General features: G+C 40.0%; 1 protein-coding gene, 1 long non-coding RNA gene and 1 pseudogene across 7 annotated transcripts in view; 2 read left to right on the forward strand and 1 right to left on the reverse strand.

The window, feature by feature from the left end:
• EP300 (E1A binding protein p300) overlaps nt 1-21,131 on the forward strand; it is an 82,174-nt gene that overhangs the window by 53,110 nt on the left and 7,933 nt on the right. Inside the window, exons 13-27 of the mRNA XM_015077886.3 lie at nt 1,840-1,977; nt 2,629-3,066; nt 4,303-4,482; nt 4,700-4,844; nt 6,678-6,796; nt 8,190-8,429; nt 9,283-9,371; nt 11,371-11,451; nt 13,757-13,813; nt 14,625-14,702; nt 16,436-16,503; nt 18,682-18,832; nt 18,952-19,098; nt 19,690-19,803; nt 20,753-20,918. Coding sequence (XP_014933372.2) covers nt 1,840-1,977; nt 2,629-3,066; nt 4,303-4,482; nt 4,700-4,844; nt 6,678-6,796; nt 8,190-8,429; nt 9,283-9,371; nt 11,371-11,451; nt 13,757-13,813; nt 14,625-14,702; nt 16,436-16,503; nt 18,682-18,832; nt 18,952-19,098; nt 19,690-19,803; nt 20,753-20,918 — 2,211 coding nt within the window. The remainder of the gene's footprint in view (nt 1-1,839; nt 1,978-2,628; nt 3,067-4,302; nt 4,483-4,699; nt 4,845-6,677; nt 6,797-8,189; nt 8,430-9,282; nt 9,372-11,370; nt 11,452-13,756; nt 13,814-14,624; nt 14,703-16,435; nt 16,504-18,681; nt 18,833-18,951; nt 19,099-19,689; nt 19,804-20,752; nt 20,919-21,131) is intronic.
• LOC106979954 (uncharacterized) overlaps nt 8,344-21,131 on the reverse strand; it is a 75,310-nt gene continuing 62,522 nt past the window's right edge. For 5 of the 6 annotated variants that reach the window (XR_008300538.1, XR_008300542.1, XR_008300540.1 and 2 more), the window contains 2 exons: nt 12,319-12,626; nt 8,344-12,064 (listed from right to left, as the gene is read on the reverse strand). This is a non-coding gene — a long non-coding RNA (uncharacterized LOC106979954). The remainder of the gene's footprint in view (nt 12,065-12,318; nt 12,627-21,131) is intronic. The other variant, XR_008300541.1, reaches the window with a different exon arrangement.
• On the forward strand, nt 18,236-18,330 carry LOC113602905 (uncharacterized; annotated as a pseudogene).

A 21,131-nucleotide genomic window follows, 5' to 3' on the forward strand; every position in this document is an offset into this window, starting at 1 on the left:
TATCCTGAATGTGCAGTAGGGGATTCACAATGGTTAAATTATGGTACATTCATAAATTGTAATGCTCTACAAGCAATAATTTCAGAACTTACATGTTGGCCTAAAAGCTGTTTACAGCCTTAAATGAAAAACCAAGTTTCTAAAGTGTATGTATTATAGGATCCAATATAGTTAACTCTCTTGATTATAATCTGTGTAAAATAAACACTTAAAAAAATTTTGTTTCCAAGTACTATTCATAGTCCTAGTACTAGAAAACTCATAAGAGCATCCAGTCACCTTTCCCTGGAGTCTCATTGTTTAGTAGTTTGCACACTTTGATAGTCCTCTCTCTTTTATAATGCTCATCAAACATACAGCCTACCCAGGTAGGAAACTGTCTTTTGCAAGAACGATGGAGGAACAATTGCTTGGTTCTAGACACTGGAGAAGAGGGACTCTGAGCATCTCACTGCTCCTTTTGCAGTCCACCTTTCCATGTTAACCCCAATCCTAGCCCTTTGAGAATTAGCTAGCGCCTCTAATCCTTGAGCCATTTTGGAGTTGTCTAGCATGTCTTGGTGCCATACTGCCATCGTTATAAGATAAATATCTTATTGTTGTGCCAATGCTGTATACAAAAGCTGTGGCTGAACTTGGTAGCATTCATGGTCCACAAATACTTGAGGATTGTTACTTTTTTTTTTTTTTTTTTTTTTTTTTTAATGTTTGGTGAAGTTTTTGGCCTTTGGTATTTCATAATTTCTCTATTAAAGGCCTGTATTGGGGGGGGGGGATTTTAGACATGAAATGTAACAGTCCTCAAGGTAAAGCACATTTCCACTGGAGAGTACCCTCATGCCTCCTTCTACTTAATTCCTATCCCCTTTAGACAATGGATACCATGATTTCTGTAACCTGGATTAGCTTGTTTCTTAACTTCATATAAATGGGATCATTCAGATGTACTGTATTGTGTCTGACCTTTTTGGCACAACATGATGGTTTTGATGTTCACCTACACTGTTGTTTATATCAATAATTCATTAAAAAAAATTTTTTTTAACATTTATTTTTGAGAGAAAATGCGTGAGTGGGAGAGGGGCAGAGAGAGAGAGGGAGACACAAAATCCAAAGCAGGCCCCAGGTTCTGAGCGTTCAACACAGAGCCCGACGTGGGGCTCACACTCATAAACCAGGAGATCATGACCTGAGCCGGTGTTGGACACTTAACCAACTGAGCCATCCAGGCCACCCAGCAATCCCATTTTTTATTGCTGAGTAGTATTCCATTTTGTGAGTGTGCCACAATTTGTTTATTCTTTGCTATTGATGGACATTTCGAATATTTCCAGTTGTTGACTATTATGAATAAAGCTACTATAAACATGTTTTCACCAAAAATAAAGAGATGTAACAGTCCTCAAGTATTTGTGGACCATGAATGCTACCAAGTTCAGCCACAGCTTTTGTAAGATTTTAATTGTACCGATTATGGAGTCTTATAATTTGTGATGTTACAATATCATGACATGAGCAAAGACCTCATGAAGTTGTAGTTCATGATCACTTAACAAACAATATGCAAAAGCAGTTACTTCTGTACCTTGTCAGGTGCATTTGTGTATTGGGAGAATCAGTTTGTGTGTAACCTCCTGTAATTGCTTTAGAGTAGGCCTTGGTCAGCTTTGAGGGTGTTCTCCACTATCTTTGCATGAGAGTCCACTGTTGCACACTTTCTTCCTTTCCTACCCCACCTTCCCCTCAGCAGAACCAGAGTAGTTGGGGATTCTGGCTGTAGTAGAATAACCACAATGAAGCAATTTGGTGCTCTGTGTTTATTCTTTCCCCCCTCTGCAGCCAATGGGCTATGGGCCTCGCATGCAGCAGCCTTCCAGCCAGAGCCAGTTCCTTCCCCAGACTCAGTTCTCAACACAGGGAATGAATGTAACGAATATGCCTTTGGCTCCGTCTGGCGGTCAGGCACCGGTGTCTCAAGTATGTCCCACGGATGGGTTTTTTTTACTTGTTTTTGTGATCCTTGAAACTTCTCTTGATCTGGCAACAAATAATGCGTCAAAATCGATTTTTTTTTTTAAGTTTTTAATAAGAACAATTATGGACATGTGGTATTCTGAACATGAGTTTACCATGACATAGCAATGCTACTAATTGTTACAAACAAAATAGATTAAATTGATAGTTGTAACCATTTGTTAAAGTAGCAAACACTTTTTAAAATGAATTCTGAACATGAGATTACTATGACATAGCAATGCTACTAATTGTTACAAACAAAGTAGATTAAGTCGATAGTTGTAACCATTTGTTAAAGTAGCGTACACTTTTTAAAATGAAATCTTAGAACTTTAATGCAAAAGAACTGTGACTGAAGAGAGCAGAGCCAGGCAGAAAATACTGTGGACTCAACTGTCCCGTGCCTCTACAGTGGCTGTGGCCATTCTGGTGGGTTTTTTTGAAGCCTACTTAATTAAATACTACATTGGTTGGATTATCTGAAGACATGCCCCTAGTAACAAGATTTTTGACATATTTTGAAGTGGAAGCATGTTGCATATAGGCTGCCTATGTAATTACTTCTTGCATTGTGTTCTGAGTCGTCATGTTGTTCTGTTTCTCATTTAACAGGCACAGATGTCCAGTTCTTCCTGCCCTGTGAATTCTCCTATAATGCCTCCAGGGTCTCAAGGGAGCCACATTCACTGTCCCCCTCTCCCTCAATCAGCTCTGCATCAGAATTCACCCTCTCCAGTACCTAGTCGCACCCCCACGCCTCACCACACTCCCCCAAGCATAGGGGCTCAGCAGCCACCAGCAACAGCAATTCCAGCCCCTGTTCCTACACCTCCAGCCATGCCGCCTGGGCCACAGACCCAAGCTCTCCATCCACCTGCAAGGCAGACACCTACACCGCCACCAACGCAACTCCCTCCCCAAGTTCAACCTTCACTTCCTGCTGCCCCTTCCGCCGACCAGCCGCAGCAGCAGCCTCTCTCACAGCAGAGTACAGCAGCATCTGTTCCCACCCCAACGGCACCGCTGCTGCCTCCGCAGCCTGCGACTCCAGTAAGCAGAGACATGTGTTTTGGCAGAATCCTTCTAACTGTACCCTAGTGTTAGATTATTTAGGTGCGGTTTGTATTCTGTATTGTGCCGTCTCCCCAGTTAGACCAGAATCTCTCTGTAGTTAGGGACTTTTCCTTCCTGTTCTTGCCATTGTAGTACCTAGCATGGAGGGAGCTCAAAGGTTTTGTTTAGGTCTGATGTTGACCATGGTGTGTTTTGTCTTATACTCCAAGGCTTACAGGCATGTAAGTGGGGTGGCAAGCAGAAAGAATCCATAGTGTGTTTAGCACACCACATAAATTTTATATATTTTAAAGAATCTTTTTTCAGACAGTCTGACCTGTAATATTTGAGAGCAAACGAACAAAACCATGGATCTATGAACGTCTGTGGTCCGAGCCAGGGTTAGAAAATCATGACCTAAAATGAGAAAGTATGGGTCTGAAACAGTCTGTAACTTTCTTGTGAGAGGCTCATTATGTATGTAGCAGAAATGCAAGTTCACATCTAATAGCTACATCGTTACCAATTCTCTGTGTCAGGGCGTAGAACTTGCTACTTGTTAACTGATACTTAATATTTTAGTTTCTGTCCTGTTAGTAAGCCAAGAAGTCCCATGAGTCACAGCTACTTCATAAAACACCATAAGTAAGCAACTGGTTCATCCCAGCCTCTGATAGGTGAGGAACGGCAGAGTGCACAAAGGGAGCTTTTGATTCAGGTAGTTCCTGAAAATACTAACTACTCGGTATGAGGTTTCTTATTGGAAGACTTAGGATAAAGAAATTACCAGTTATCCCATTAAAACGTGGTGAGTGTGGGAGTTCATTTTATTCTACTTCTTCTGTACATTTGCAGCTTTTCCTGCTGATAAGTTCAAAACAAAACAAAATAGCCAGTCATCCTTCTTTTCTTTCTACTTCTCTGTAAACGTGAGCTCTTCGGAGGCAGTCAGCTCTACGACCCCATCCCTCCCACACTGCCACAGAATGACAGCCAGTGCAGGCTCTCTTAGGTACAGCAGCCAGTCGGCCTTTGCAAGTCCTCAGTCTCTTGTTCTTAAGCACAGTTTACTTCAAGGGAGTGAAATACGCCGAGTACACGAAAGCACCATAAACGAATAGAATGATACTAGCCTCAAAATAGGTGGTTAATCATACCATCCTGATGCGGAGCTTGAATTCTGGTTGTATACATGGCAAACTTTTGTGTTTTCTCCCCCTCTTTTCTGTCCAGCTTTCCCAGCCAGCTGTGAGTATTGAAGGGCAGGTATCAAACCCTCCATCTACTAGCAGCACAGAAGTGAATTCTCAGACCATTCCTGAGAAGCAGCCTTCACAGGAAGTGAAAATGGAGGCTAAGATGGAAGTGGATCAACCAGAACCAGCAGATACTCAGCCGGAGGACATCCCAGAGGTGAGGGTAGGGCAATGGCTGCTGTTACTTGGGTAGGACCTCTGTCTAGGAACCCCACTAAACCTGTTACAGGAAAGTATTCTGGTAATTAGGTCTCATTTCATGATTTCCACATGAGAAAGGCATTTGTCCACAGGAGAGAGTAAATAGGACGGTGATCTTACTGCTTCCTGGTGACAAGTCTTTAGAATAATAAAAATTTCACCTTGTCTTTCAGACTAAAGCAGAAGACTGTAAAATGGAACCTACAGAAACAGAGGAGAGAGGCACGGAGTTAAAAACTGAAACAAAAGAAGAGGAAGACCAGCCGAGTACTTCGGCTACCCAGTCATCTCCAGCCCCGGGACAGTCAAAGAAGAAGAGTAGGTCTCTTAGGCTCTCTGTTCCTGGAGGCAGGGAAAAAAACACAAACTTTGAATAGATGAGGTTGGGTTCTTGGTCTCAGAAATTGACTTTGATGTGATTTCATTAAGCTTGGAGCCCTTTTGGCCTGGTCTCTGTGTTGTTACTGGTGTTGGAGAAGACTTTGTCTTTCCTGTGGTAGGTATATTTGCTTCCTGCAGTCACTGGGTCAGTCACACCCTTCATTTCTCCAGGGTTGGGTGCTTAACGACCTCTCAAAATTGTCTTTTCTTCAGAGGAAGAAATTGTTACGTACCCTTGACTAAAATGCAAGAAACAGTAGCAGCGATAATAAATAGTACTACGTATTGTCAGCCTACTGTATGCACCAGGTACCATGCCACACACCTGTACTCTCCCATCTACTAACTTTACAACAACTCTGGGCAGTTACTGAAAACCTGAGGCTGGGCAAGGTTAAGTAGCTTGCCCCAGCTCACTCAGCTGGTTAAGTGAACCCAGGCAGACCAATTTCAGTCTGCTCCCAGCCAGCTCCTAAATATTAATGAGTCAAACCGAGCAAGCAGCTCAGCTTAGTACAGAGTGTTAAACTCTGTTTAATTCCCACAGAAATTGATTTACCAACTTTGGGACTAGGACTTCTTAGGGCTCTAGTGACACCCTCTATGGCACAGGTAAGGCTTCTTTCAAGGGAGGAATCTGCTGGCTCCTAAAGATGCTGTATATAAAAGTGTTCCATTAATACAATGCAGCTTAAAATGTTAGGGTTAAAAATTTACTTGGATTTAAATAAGGTTTATATGATCAAGGTGTATTTTAAGGTAGGCTGCAAGAAACCCAATCTCACTGTTAGGAATCTGTCTTTAAAACAGCTAATTTCACAAGTTTGTTCAACTTTGTTCTTTTGAACACAACCAGATATGAGAAACAAAGAATCCTCTCCCATCTGTTTAATTTTTTTCATGGCTGCCCCACTATGAAGTGAAAAATATCTAAAGTACTAACAAATAAGCTATCTTGAAGATAAAATTATTTTGTAAACAGAAGAAATAACAAAGCCTCTGCTCAGAGTGTTTTAAAGCTCAAACCTGGACCCTTAACGAGTAGCTTCTTAAATAATAGCTTAAATTAATTCCATTTGGGACACACCAGCAAATCTTTCCTGACTTTAGAAACATACCCAAGTACACTGGAATGAAATTTGATCAGTTGAGTCTGTTGTTTGGGCAATAATAATTTAGTTCTCTCTTTGTTTAGACTTGAACCTACCATTTGTTATTAAGATAATAAATATATGTATTCCTCCTAAGCTCTAAAACATCAAGCAGTTTAATGAGGGACTCTTCCCACCAGGGGTCCTGATTCCTTTAGTGGTGAGACAGTGTCAGGTCTTCTGACTCGTTATATACTCTTCTCATGAGTGAGGACCTCTTTCTGTTCTTCTTCGACAGCACACCCCCCTCTCCCCCGCCATCACTAGTATATTTTGGAATTTTTTTTGACCAGTGTCTTCATAAATTTCTGGAATGCTTAGGATGCTGTTTCTACTTGGTCAAGACTATTTTAACTGAATTTCTGATCGAAAAAGTAGCTGAGCTGTTCAGGGTATTTAAAGCTGACTAGACATGGTGTCTGCCTGACACCATTTAAAGGCGCTACCTGATGTGGACCAAAAATTAGAAATAGGAAGTGTGCTGTAAGTGGTATTTCCGTGGAGACGGTACAGGCAGTTTTGTGTTTTGTGGCTCTTGAGATTTGTTTTAATAGCTTCAGCTTGAGCGTTTTCTTTTTCTTTTACTTAATTGATAACTAATTTCAATTGTGCTCTTAAGTTTTTAAACCAGAAGAGTTACGACAGGCACTGATGCCAACATTGGAGGCACTTTACCGACAGGATCCAGAATCCCTTCCCTTTCGTCAACCTGTGGACCCTCAACTTCTAGGAATCCCTGTAAGTATGTGGTGGTATTTTTTTTTTTCTTTCTTTTTTTTTTTTTTTTAGTGCTCATGCAGGTGAGTTGAGGAGGAGCAGAGGGAAAGTGGGGGAGAGAATCTTAAGCAGGCTCCGTGCCCAGCATGGACCCCAGTGCTGTGCCATGCTTGATCCCCTGACTGAGATCGTGACCTGAACCGAAATCAAGACTCAGATGCTTAACCAACTGAGCTACCCAGGTGCCCCTGTGGTGGTAGTTTTGATTTTTTTTTTTTTTTTTTAAATTTGTTAACAGCTTTATTCAGCTATAATTCACATACTATTCAAGACACTCAAACTGTACAATTCATTGATTTTTGTGTATTGACAGATTTGTGCAGCCATCACCACGGTCAATTTGGGATCATTTTCATCACCCCAAAAAAGAATCCCTGTGTCCATGAGCCCTCATGCCCATTTCCTCCCCCATCCAACCACTAGTCTACTTCTGTCTCTATGGATTTGTTTATTCTGGATGTTTCATTAAATGGAATTATATAGTATGTGTTTCTTTGTGACTGACTTCTTTCAGGGTTCATTCATAACGTAGCACGAACCAGTACTTGATTCCTTTTTATGGCTCAGCAATACTCCATTGTACGGCTATGCCACATTTTTGTTACCCATTCATTAGTTGATGGACATTTTAGTTGTTTACACTTTTGGGCTATTGAGGATCGTGCTGCTGTGAATGAACATTCATGTATAAAATTTTTGTGTGGTATATGTTTTTGTTTCTTTGGGGTATATACCTAGGATCGTGATTACTGGGCCGTAGGCTTATTTATTTTTATCACCTGAGTAGCAGTAGCTCTGGTAGAAAAGATGGACCCAAATTAACTTCCTCTGTTTTTAAAATTGCCTTTGCACACCAGACCGCTGGCACACTTCATTTGAGGCTTGTCAGTGGTATTGGATAAGGCAGTGGAGTGCTTACAGGGACAAAATTCATTAGGAACTTCTTTTTCCCTATATTTTTGAGGCCTTAGATCACTGAAGTTCACTGGGCTTACTTTTCTCAAGAGTAGGCCCCTTTTAATACTAAAATGTTAAGGCTGTTTTACTTCTTGGTGTTTCAATGGATCACACATACACTGTGGTAAAGTATCTGGAGTTGTTTTAGTAGATCATCAGCCTGCTGTCTGAAAAGTTTATGTAGTGACTCTTGTTATTTCTGCCCTCTGAGTTGCTTCATATCTCTGTAGCCTAATAATTTAAAGAAGTGATAGGTATCAACTTAATTCCTTGGACATATAGTCAGGACAGCAACTTAACTTTTCTGGAAAATTAATGATTATAGGAAGAAACACCAGCTACCTTAAATGTACTGAGACTTTGGGGTAACGTTGCTTGGTGTCACTTACCCTTCTAGGATTACTTTGATATTGTGAAAAGCCCCATGGATCTTTCCACCATCAAGAGGAAGTTAGACACTGGACAGTATCAGGAGCCCTGGCAGTATGTGGATGACATTTGGCTTATGTTCAACAATGCCTGGTTGTATAATCGGAAAACATCACGGGTGTACAAATACTGCTCCAAGCTGTCTGAGGTCTTTGAACAAGAAATTGACCCAGTAATGCAAAGCCTTGGATATTGTTGTGGCAGAAAGGTAAGAAATTTTTGCATGGTAAGAATTATTGAAAACTTGACTAATAGAATCCTGAATCATCAGATTGTAAACTCATAATAGGGCTTTGGATCTTACTTATCTATGGGTGCACAGTGCCTGGCACGTACTGTTGTTTTGTTGCACACCAGTTCACATGTAGCTCCTCTTGTCCCATTGAGTTTTTTTGCTAAGTGGCTGAAGGATATGACTGCTAAGCCTACCTCGGAGTGGTGACATAATACTGTACCGTAGTCTCTCCTTACCTGTGGTTTCACTTCCCGCCATCTCAGTCAACCATGGTCCAGAAGCAGAGATTCATCTTCTGACGTATTGTCAAAAGGTCAATATCGTTTATGCTACATCACAGTGCCTCCATCGTTCATGTCCCTTCATCTCATCACCTAGGCATTATATCTTCTGTCATCACAAGAAGGGTGGGTACAGTGCAGTAAGATATTGAGAGAGCCCACAATCACGTAACTTTTATTACAGTATGCTATTGTAATTGTTCTATTTTATTACTAGTTATTAATCTCTCACTGTGCCTAATTTGTAAGTTAACTCTGTCATAGTTACGTACGTATAGGGAAAACCACAGTATGTATAGGGTTTGGTGCGGTCCACAATCTTAGGCATCTACTAATGGTCTCTGCCTGTGGATCAGTGGGACTGCTATAGTATAGTCAACTAGAATGGTTGTGGTTCTGTGTATTGCCTTGGAAACTGAAATCGCTCGTTAACTGCATAAACGAGAACTAAGAATTCACTGACTTTTGTTTCTGATTTGCCAGTGTAAATATTCTAGCTTGTCTTGCAGGTGTGTGTACTATTTAACAAATGGTTTCTGTTGCAGTTGGAGTTCTCTCCACAGACACTCTGTTGCTATGGCAAACAGTTATGCACAATCCCTCGTGATGCCACTTACTACAGTTACCAGAACAGGTAAGCTCAACTATGTGTGGACCATGGTCCGTGTATCCGTGTGTCCAGGGACTGCATGCGGATGGACCAGCACACATACATTCATGGTCATGTGTACCTTGCTTGAAAACAGCTGTACAGCACAAGTTCTGGTCCTAGCATTCTGCCTTTTTTGCAGGATTAGTGTAGTTTTCTAGCAGGAAGTAGCCTTCTGTCAGTTATCTGGCCCCTTATTTTTTATAAGGCAGGAACTCAAAGCCTTGGGAGGTTAAACAGCTCAAAGAGTTGGTGGCATAGATGGGATTACATCGTGGCCCCCGCATCTCTTTCCCATTTCTGTTCACAGCTTACCACAGCCTGAGGCAAACTGAGAAAATTTGTGAACGAATTAGTGTTTTCTTGTCCATGAAACTGCTGCTATCACCTTTCCCAAAAACTATCCACAAACTTTTAACCAAAAGTTTGTTAGCCAGCTGTATCATTTGGGATATGTTTCATTTTTGTGTGCAGCCTCTCCATAAATTGTTCTTCTCAGAGCATTTGAAAACAGGATTTCAGAGTTTCTGCTTTGCCCGGGTTAACCATATAAAAAGGAGTACCTCCAAAAATAGGTCTGTACCAGACTTACTTAAAAAAAGACTTGCATATGACAGTGGATGGTAGAGTTGTAATAAATTAGGTGCCCCTGCTTTATCTTCTCCTGCCCAAACAATGGCTGTAATCCCAAAGATGGCATTCAGTAATCTATTTTAACTAAGATCTGTCTCCTAGATTCATTAATTAGCCTACAATATAACATGCACAGAATGTTTACTTGGGGCTCTGAAACGGTAATAACAAGGCTGGGCAGTTAATATCTTTTAATAAAACCAAGCTCATGGTGGTGGTTTTTGCGGAACTTGTGTGCTACAGATGCATTTCCAGCTTTGAAAAAGTCGCTTGAACTTTTTGTTTTGATGACAAAAAGGTGCGCTCTCCTAATGGTTTGTTGTAATCATTAGAATCCAGTTTTTCACTCTTAATACCTGGGGAAAACCCTCAAGTTGTTAAAAGCACTTGCATTTTAAAAAAACAAGTTAACAACTGGCATGAAGTTCTTCTCATGCTGCAGTCTTGACATTTATACCAGTTTGGATTTTTTAACATGAATCTACAGCGTTTGTAATCTTTGTATCCAGAACATGTCATCATGTGCCTGCACACACCACTGCCTTTCTTTCTTGCCTTTTAAGCTATGTCAGTTGATGGCTACGATCCATATTTAAGCACTTGTGCAGATTTTTCATTGAAAAATAGAGAATTTTTTAAATTTATATGCCTTCCTTGGGAAGCAAAAAGAAATTTTGTGGGTTTTTTTCAACCCAGGGTTGTTTTTAGGTAATTGCTTCCTGGTCTTGTATTCGTAGTGCATTTTTTGTTATTTATTTTGCTGTTATTGGAAATGGGGAGAAGTGTGTGATTGCTGTGTTTCAGTAATAGATTAGCAATTCTTCTCTCTCCAGTATGTTTATCCTTCCCCTTTTTGATTATTTGCATCAAATAGCATTAATTACTAAAATGAAAGAATGTAGGTCTGTGTAAGTGATACTTTTTTGTTTTATTTGCTGTAATCATTTGCTGCTTGTGATCCCATTTGAGATATTTAATGCTAATCTGTGCTTTGCCTTGGCTTTCTGCTTTGTGTTGTCTTGTCTTGCTTTTATGTTTTTTGTTGTCCTGCAATCCCTCATTTCTTCGTTTGTTTTGTGTTTTTTTTTTCTCCCTCATGCTTGTCGTTGTCTGCACTTGGCTTTGATTGCAAAAAAAACAAAAAAAAACAAAAACAAAAAAACAAAAACAAAAAAACCCAAACTGTGGGGCCCATAAATCTGCATCATTGAATGTCCTTGTCGCCGTTGATGACCTGCTCTCTGCTCCCGTCCCCCTCCTTGGCCTGCTGTGATTGGTGGCTTCGTTGCTTGGCTTGGGCTGTGTTGTGTGAACGGAACAGTTCACCCCAGTATGGCCTTCTTGCCGACAGGTATCATTTCTGTGAGAAGTGTTTCAATGAAATCCAAGGGGAGAGCGTTTCTTTGGGGGATGACCCTTCCCAGCCTCAAACGTAAGTAACTGCATTATTTTGGGAAGTGCTGTCTTGGTGTGTTGTCAGGTGCTGATGCTAAAGCTTTTTTAAGTGGTCTTGAGTTACACGGCCTGTGTAGTAGCCGTTAGCCAGTTTGCTATTTAAATACAAATTAATGAAAAGGAAATAAAACATTATACTCACGCTGCAAGTGCTAAACAGACATTTGTGGTTAGTGGCTGCCATGTTGGTCAGCACAGATAGAGAACATTTCCGTCACAGCAGAAAGTTCTGTCAACCCTAATCTAGGAAATATATCAACACTGGATGGTCATTTCGATCTCTCTTTATAAGGAAACAATGAGCTTTTTGCCTAAAAACTGGAAGACTGTAGTGCAAGAGAACTTTATTATTAACGGTTTTAAGTTTGCGGGAATTGAACAAATAACTACCTTACAGCCTTCATCACATAGCCATTTATTAGAGTGACCTAGAAGAGAGAGACTGGTTGGGTGTTTGCAGTCTCACAAGCTCTTGCTAAATTCCAGGACAAATTTCAGATGTAGGCTAAATTAGTTAATAGTTCTTCTGATTGCTAAGATGTAGTTAGTGTGCTTTTAATATTCTTGGGTTCCTTCTTTCCTGGTTTAACCTATAATCAGAAGCGGTTCAGAACATTCCAAAAAGTGAGGAATTGTTATATTACTAGTTAATATAGGGCTTCTGAGGAAAAACTGGTTCGCTTTTCCAAATTAAGTCTTAACGTTGCACTTTTCCTTCAGTTACTATTGAAATATGATGTGGTAGAGTCTAGCCTTAAGGAAATTTTCTGACCCTTGGGTGAATTGAATTAGGCTGACAGCTCTTAACTAGGTTTCCCTGATGTGGAAAGGAAGGCAGCCTTACCGGTACAGTTGAGTGACTTCCCACATGTCCTAAACCTTAGGACAGTGCATCTCTTACACTGAAGACTATAGAAACCCCCATCCGATTCTGCAGGTCTGTAGTGGGCCTGAGAGGCTGCATTGTTGACAAGCTTCTGGGTCTTTCTGCGCTGCTGGTCTTTAGAACACACTTTGAGTTGCAGTGCCTTCGGTCATTTAGAGAATAATGTCTAGAACCATAACCAGTAGGAAACGGTTTGAAGGTGGAGATGTCCTCATTTTTGTGAAGGGGAGTCGCAGTAGTCACAGTTGGGCCTCCTGAAGTTTATTCTAGGTGGAGAAGGAATAAGACTGTTAGCGTCTGTATTTGTGAGGCTAGGAGTTGTGTGGTATGCTAGATTTCAGGATAGGAGGCCATGTGAAAGTCTTAAATACTATAAAATGAAGAATTTTTACCCTTTAAAATTACCCTTTCTGGGTAACTGTAAATAACCTGAAATAGGTATTCTTAATATTGAGGCTTTTTTTATTTATATAAAAAGTTGTTTGACTAGAGTATTAATTTTAGTGGTTTAGCTTCTTCCATATACACCATCTTTCATAGCTCAGTCTAGGAACATTCAACTATTAAATGATACAAATACTAGGGGCACCTGGCTGGCTCAGTCAGTGGAGTTATGTGACTCCTGATCTCAGTGTTGTGAATTCAAGCCCACATTGGGTGTAGAGATTACTTAAAAATAAAATCTTTAAAAAAGAAAAAAAAAAAAAAGGTACAAACACCTGATGTTAAGAGTAGTAGACAAGATTTAAAAAGGAAAAGAAGAGGGGTGCCTGGGTGGCTCAGTCAGTTAAGCATCCAACTCTTGATTTCGGCTCAGGTCATGATAATCCCAGTTCATGAGTTCAAGCCCCGTGTCAGGCTCTGCGCTGATGGTGCGGAGCCTGCTTAGGATTTTCACTCTCTCTCTGTCCCCCTCTCCCTCTCTCTCTCTCCCTCTTCCTCTCCCTCCCTCCATGTCTCTCTCTCTCTCTCTCCCTCTGCCCCTCTCTTTCTGCCCCTCCCCTCCTCGCTTGTTCTCAAAATAAATGAGTACATATATATGCATACACATAAATATAAAATTACATATATATAAATAAGTTATAATATTTAATATATATTAAAATTCTCCAGAAAGAAAAGAACAGACTCATGTTTCCAGTTGTTGAGTTCCTGGGTTCTCCATTTCCTATAAGGGGAAATAGATTTACTATAAATTCCTTTCTAAAAACAAAGGCATTCCTTTATGTTATTGTACGTTTTGTGGGAGCCAAGAACGTACCTGTTTAATGATATTCTCAGTATTTTCTTAGAAGTATAATTCGTTTACAAGATTTGTTCCTTTGGTTAGAATAGTGGTCAGACTGCTCCTCTCTCCATATCACTTTTGCTCATTGTGTCCCTCTTTTCTCCTTAGTACAATAAATAAAGAACAATTTTCCAAGAGAAAAAATGACACACTGGATCCTGAACTGTAAGTAATTTCCCTTGAATAATCAGTACACTTTGGTGTTCCTTCTTCCTTCGTTCTCTTGGTTTGCAGAGGCAGTGAGATGGTTCTGTATCCTGAGGATACCTGTACATAGCATACGTGCAGCATAGATGGTAGAAAGGTGGAAGTTTGCTTTATAGTCCATATTCGTTTAGATTTCACTAAATCCAACTGATAGTTTGGTGCTTTATGGGCCCATGTGAAGCCACAACACACCTCTGCTCGGTGTCCTGTGTTCTGTCCCTGTTTCCTGGTGCATTTTCAAACGTCTTCATGCTCCCCTACTTTGTAGCGAGGCCATTCAGAGCACTGAACTGTGCCAGTACTCTGGGCACGCCTAAAATGGGTAGGATGGTGTCGGACTTCTTTGGAAGTTTAAAAAAGCAGCAGTGAGCTTTCACTTATTACTGTCTACCCACAGTCCATTTAAAATGGTCACATTCAGGGGCACCGGGCTGGCTCAGTCGGTAGAGCGTGCAACTCTTGATCCCAGGGTTGTGAGTTTGAGCCCCATGTTAGGTGTAGAGATTACTTAAAAATAAAATCTAAACAATTAAAAAAATTTTCCCATTTGGTAGCTTAACTTAATTGCTTTTGAATTTGTTCTGCCTGTTAATATTAAAGAGCTTTTAAAAACTAAAAACCTTTTTTAAAAAATAGCTATTAATTCATTTCTTTGAATGTGATGTTTGGCTATCTTTTGAATTGTTCAGAAATCAAGGGAAATGTTGGGAAATTTTGATTTGGTTAAAGTTTTGGATTTCATCTTGACTTTTTGGCTTTTCATTTTCAGGTTTGTTGAATGTACAGAGTGTGGAAGAAAGATGCATCAGATCTGTGTCCTTCATCATGAAATCATTTGGCCATCTGGGTGAGATGGCAGTATTTTTTCTAGAGTTACTTTTCATTGTGCATTTTAGCAAGTTTTTGGTTTTGCAGTGGGAATGGGAAGAGATAATTAAAATTCACTTTTAAAACATTTAGTAAGCTAGAATCCAAAAATATAGGTCTTTTAATTTGCATGCATTGCTTTAATCCAAATACAGATATTTTACTCTGTTGGTTTTTAAAGTTCTCTTGTAAAGAATTTATATCAAAAATAAATGTTTTTGAAAAATCAGTGGAGATAAGAAATCTCTAGCACCTGAAAACTAGCAAAGGGGTGTGTTAGAAGCAATTAAAGTTGCCAGGTTTTGAACGCTACTTATACTGGCAACAGTAGAAAAATGAGAAGATCTGGAGGGTGTCGATGGGGCAGCTCTGTTGTTACCTCTGAGAAAATGTCATGCTGTAAATGATACGCTAAATGGTGATGCTGGTTAGGATTTGATGTTTTGGGGGTTGGACAGTAAGTTTCATGGCTATTGTCCAGTGAAGACAGAGTTTAATAAAAATGACTAGGTACAGACTTTAATAAACAAGCTATTCTTTAGCCCCATGTTCTGTTTCTGAATATTCTCCATGTATTTACTCAAGCTTCATATTATCGAAGACTTTGTCAGCAATGAGTGGATTTTTGTCCATTCTGACACTTGTCTGCTACTCTGGGTCTCCTTTTACTCTCCAGGAATGGGAGTTGATCCCAGCTCTGTTCCAAGGGTGGGAGTGTCTATGCATGAAGTGACTTATTCAGATGAGATCTAGGGGTGCCTGGCTGGCTCAGTCAGAAGAGCATGTGACTCTTGATTTCAGGGTCACAAGTTCAAGCCCTATATTGGGATAGAGATTACTTAAATGAATAATAAAAACTTAAAGATGGGATGTCTGCACTGCTCTACGCTTTGTTGATGCTGGTTTGGAGGTCACAGAAAAGAGGCAGCTAATCTACACATTTCTCAAAAGTAACACACAGGGAAAATCACAGTCTTTTGACGTGTATATGGCTTGTCTTTAGATATGCCTTTTTCCTGTTCTCCTTAATTACAGAGTAGGTAGGAATAGTTGAGAGACTTGCAGTGCTTCTTGCGATTTAAGGTCAGTCACCTGGTTAATGAACGCTTGTATGTTCTCAGGTTTTTGTAAGAAATTCTCCTTACGCACACATCCTTAAATAATTCGGACAAAGAGTGTACCTTCTAAATCTGTTGGTACTGGGGCTCCTGGGTGGCTCAGTCTGTTAAATGTCTGACTCTTGATCTCAGGGTTATGAGTTCAAGCCCTGCATAGATAGCGTAGATAGAGATATATAGATACATATAAATAAATCTACTGGTACTCCTCTCAAAGTGTACTTATTTACATTCCTGCCAGTAGGCATTTGGATTTTTGCCAATGTGATTGGCCAAACAAATTCTTGTTTTCATCTGTAGTCCATCATCTTGTCACATGTCAACCAGTTTATATGCTTATATGTTTATATGCTTAACATTTTTTCATGGTTTTTTGCATGTTTTTCAATTATGGTTTTTTATACTTTTTTTTTCTTTTAGTGATTTCTTCATAATGCTCTTTGTATATTAGATTAACTCGTTAAATATTTAGAAATATTTTTCTTAGGTTGTCTTTTGGATTTAACTTGGTACATATATATGGTAAATTTTGTGGCATATGTTACTTTAAGTGTTTCTCTAAGCTGTGTAAGCAAAGTTCTGGTTTACGTTTTAGATTTGTCTGCGATGGCTGTTTAAAGAAATCTGCACGAACCAGGAAAGAGAATAAATTTTCTGCTAAAAGTAAGTTTCATTCTTACAAGTAAATCTTGGCAATACTTCACTGAAGCATAGTTAAAAATAACCATCCAAGGGGCACCTGGCTGGTTCAGTTGGAAGAGCATGTGACTCTTGATCTCTGGTCATGAGTTCAAGCCCCTTGTTGGGTATAGAGATAACTTAAAGATAGGTAGGTAGGTAGGTAGGTAGGTAGATAGATAAAGAACTTATAGATAGATAGATAGATAGATAGATAGATAGATAGATAGATAGATAGAACATAGATACATAGGAAGGAAGGAAAGAAAGAATAAACCATCCAAAATGAATTTTCTTCCTTCAACCTTATTTAAAATATTTAATTAAGCAAAGTCAGAACCAAAACCCAAAATTTTTTCTATAATCTACCTAAAGGTAAATAGTAAATGTACTTTGTGGTGTAAAATTCATTAGACCTGGGGCTCCTGGATGGCTCAGTCAGTTAAGCTTCTGACTTCGGATCAGGTCATGATCTCATGGTTTGTGAATTCAAGCCCTGCATCAGACTCTGTGCTGATAGTGCACATGATAATAATAAACATTACTTAAAAAAAATTTTTTAACGTTTTATTTCTTTTTGAGACAGGGAGAGAGCATGAACAGAGGAGGGTCAGAGAGAGGGAGACACAGAATCTGAAACAGGCTCCAGGCTCTGAGCTGTCAGCACAGAGCCCGATGTGGGGCTCGAACTCACGGACCAAGAGATCATACCTGAGCTGAAATCGGCTGCTTAACCGACTGAGCCACCCAGGCCCCCCAATAAACGTTATTTAAATGTTTAAATAAACATTAGAGAAATTTATTAGACTTAAGGGAAAAAATTGTACATGTGGAGGATATGTGGTTTTCTTGTTTGTTTGTTAATGTTTCTTGGAGGGAGGGAGACCTCTGGGGGTAAGGGGGCAGACAGAAAGGGAGAGAGAGAATCTGACACAGGGCTCAATCCCACAAAACGTGAGATCGTGACCTGAGCCAAAATCAAGATTCGGATGTTCAACTGACTGAGCTACCCAGGTGCGCTGGATACATGTTTTTCTTTTTCCTACATTTCTTCATTTTGGGGCATTTCTTAACAGGGGCCACATGTGGAAATATTTGTCCAGAGTTGCCATCCCATGAGTCATTACCTCAGTTTTATCCATACCGTTAGTTGGGGCTTCTTTTATAATCTTGATTGGGGATTTGGGGGAGTGGTAGTCAAAGATTGTATCATACAGCTGGTATTATCTCGCGATAGTATTTGGTTTAATTTTGTAGATGCCTTTGCAAATTTTTGCTGACCTACAGGTTGCTTTTACTCCTGCAAGGTTTTTCCTAATACCCAGCCATTGTTATTTTTAAATATTACTACAGTCAAGGGAAAGTGCATATGGATGTTCTTTGTTTTAACATCTGAGATTGGAAATTTTCCCAACTAAAAGGTTAGAGGAGAACATTTAAAAAGTATTGGCTACCAGGGCGCCTGGGTGGCTCAGTCCATTGAGCGTCCGGCTTCGGCTCAGGTCATGATCTCGCAGTTTGTGAGTTCCAGCCCCGTATTGGGCTCTGTGCTGACAGCTCAGAACCTGGAGCCTGTTTCGGATTCTGTGTCTCCCTCTCTCTCTACTCCTCCCCCACTCATGCGTGCACTCTCGCTCACTCGCTCTCTCTCAAAAAATAAACATTTAAAAAAAAAAATTTTTTTTTTTTTAAGTATTGGCTACCATGCCTGCCTCACCTATACAAAACTATGCTAAAATTGGAATGATATAAAGATTTGCATTGCTCCTGTGCAAGGCTGGTACACAAATTTGTGGAATAGTCCATATTTTTTTAAAAATTGTTTTCAAGTATTGACCACATTGTTTTTTGTTTTAATTTTTGTAATGTTTATTTTTGAGAGAGCAGGGGAGACACAGAATCTGAAGCAGGCTCCAGGCTCTGAGCTGTCAGCACTGAGCCTGACACAGGGCTCGAAGTCATGAACCATGAGATCATGACCTGAGCCAAAGTCGGACACTTAACCGACCAGGCCACCCAGGAACCCCCACATTGCTAGCTTTTAATAAAAGTTTATCCTATTTATACCAAAACAGAAAGGATATTTGATATTGGAGTCTAAGACTTGATAGAAATAAATTTGCACTGTGGTTACAACTGAACTTTTCACTTCTCCATTCCTAGGGTTGCCATCTACCAGGCTTGGCACCTTTCTGGAGAATCGTGTGAATGACTTTCTTAGGCGACAAAATCACCCTGAGTCAGGAGAGGTCACTGTTCGGGTAGTTCATGCTTCTGACAAAACTGTGGAAGTCAAACCAGGCATGAAAGCAAGGTATCTAGTAATGTTCCCTTTTCTTCTCCTATGGTTCTGCAAATGCTTATACAGTCACTGCTGATGATTCTGATCTGAATGAGGTGTTGTGGTTTTTCCCTCTAATCTGAATTGTGTAGGTTTGTAGATAGTGGAGAGATGGCAGAATCCTTTCCATACCGAACCAAAGCCCTCTTTGCCTTTGAAGAGATAGATGGTGTTGACTTATGTTTCTTTGGCATGCACGTTCAAGAGTATGGCTCTGACTGCCCTCCGCCCAACCAGAGGTAGGAATTAAACATCTGCCTTCCAATTTAAATGGGAGTTTGAAGTTTAATAGGCAAAAAGCATCATGGGCAAGAAACTGATGTACTTGGTTTGGAAATGGAAATGTGGATTCTCACTGCTCAGTAACACTCTTCTGTGGCTTTAGTATATCAGGAAGGGGATATGAACAACAGCCTCAAATCAGAAGTGGGAAGCTGTGGGCTTAAATCTAGATTGTGTTAACAAGTACCTTGCCTGAGAGGTATATGAAAGAATGTCACACAAAAAAAGTTAGGATATGGTTTTGAATTTCTTGTTTCCAAAATAGTATAAAGGCCAGAATAAGAACACTGCCAGAATACATTTGGATCCATAAATACTGATTCATATACTCTGCTTCAGGCTCTACTGGGCACTGAGATTAGAATAGAGCCATAGGCTCATGAAACTCCCCTGAAGTGTTCACAGTCTAGTCATTTATCTGTGACTACGTGATGTGCATTACAAATGAGGTAAAAAAAAAAAAAACCCAGAAGAGAGAAAATATAATGTCACAAGTCACATAAGGAGTTGGTTTCTTGACTTGGTTTCTTTCTCCCCACTTCGTATAGGAGAGTTTACATATCATACCTCGACAGTGTTCATTTCTTCCGTCCTAAATGCTTGAGGACCGCAGTGTATCATGAAATTCTAATTGGATATTTAGAATACGTCAAGAAATTAGGGTAAGAATATTGATCAATACTATTTTTACTTTTCTGTGGTTTTTTTTGGTTTTTTGTGGGGTTTTTTTGATCATTTATTTTTGAGAGTGCGTGAACAGCGAAGGGGCAAAAAGAGAGGGAGACAGAGGATCCGATGCAGGCTTCGCACTTACAGCACAAAGCCTGATGCGGGGTAGAGCTCAAAATCCGCAAGATCCTGATCTCAGCCAAAGTCAGACACTTAACCAACTCAGCCACCCAGGCACCCTGATAAATGCTATTTTTTAAAAGCAATTAGCTTAAACTAACTAGGCTTTAAACTAATCACTGTGTTGTTGTGGTAAGACCTAAGTTAAAACGTACAGATATGTGACTTTTTGGCCCCTTTTCTCAGTGCTGCCAGTCTGACAGTAAGGGATATTTTGACCCTAGTTGTACTTGTCCCAGATTGGTTTTATTTAGTTCAGTTAAGCTGTTGGGTACAGTTTGATTGGAAGGTTGATTGTTACTTAAGGCCAGAATCTTAAAACGGCAGTTGATCTCTGAAACCTGGGTTTCAGAACCAAAAACAGACTAAGGTCGGGAGATACATATATCAGACTGGTTCCTTACCTTCAAGTATATGTATGTGTGCTTAAGAATATTCACCACTGCACCTTGCAAGTTATTACTCAACATTTTGCATCTCGTTTAGCTGTCTTGTTGGAATGGACCCATATTCCTTTGCATTGTAGTTTTTGGGTCTTCAAATGCAGCTTTTTGGGGGTCTTTTTTTTGGGGATTTTTAGATCCAGGGTTATGCCTGGTTCTGGCCTAAGAATTTTGGTCTGATGCTAAATTGTATACTTTTGTATTATCTTGTAAAAAAAAAAAAAATCATTGGTTTCTGTACTGACTCCATCTTGTAGCATTCTTTCTGGAATGGATGATAAATTTTTCTCTTGAATATTCCGTCTATTTGTGTTGATAGATATACAACAGGGCATATTTGGGCATGTCCCCCGAGCGAGGGAGATGACTATATCTTCCATTGCCATCCTCCTGACCAGAAGATACCGAAGCCCAAGCGACTGCAGGAGTGGTATAAAAAGATGCTTGACAAGGCCGTGTCTGAGCGAATCGTCCATGACTACAAGGTCAGGAGGAGTGAGGGGCGATGACAGAACTGGAAATTTACTAATCCTGCTGCTCTGTATTCTGTCATTTGACTATCTTAACAAAAATCTTCTGTTTGTTCTCCCTTTTTCAAAGCAAGAAAAACTGTTTTAAAAGAGACTTAGATCAACAAATCTCTTTTAAAGATGTGACGAGAAATGTATTTTAGCCATTCATGATTAGAGAGCATCTCA

The sequence above is a fragment of the Acinonyx jubatus genome, chromosome B4 (assembly GCF_027475565.1).
Source record: "Acinonyx jubatus isolate Ajub_Pintada_27869175 chromosome B4, VMU_Ajub_asm_v1.0, whole genome shotgun sequence".
Classification (NCBI taxonomy): Eukaryota; Metazoa; Chordata; class Mammalia; order Carnivora; family Felidae; genus Acinonyx; species Acinonyx jubatus.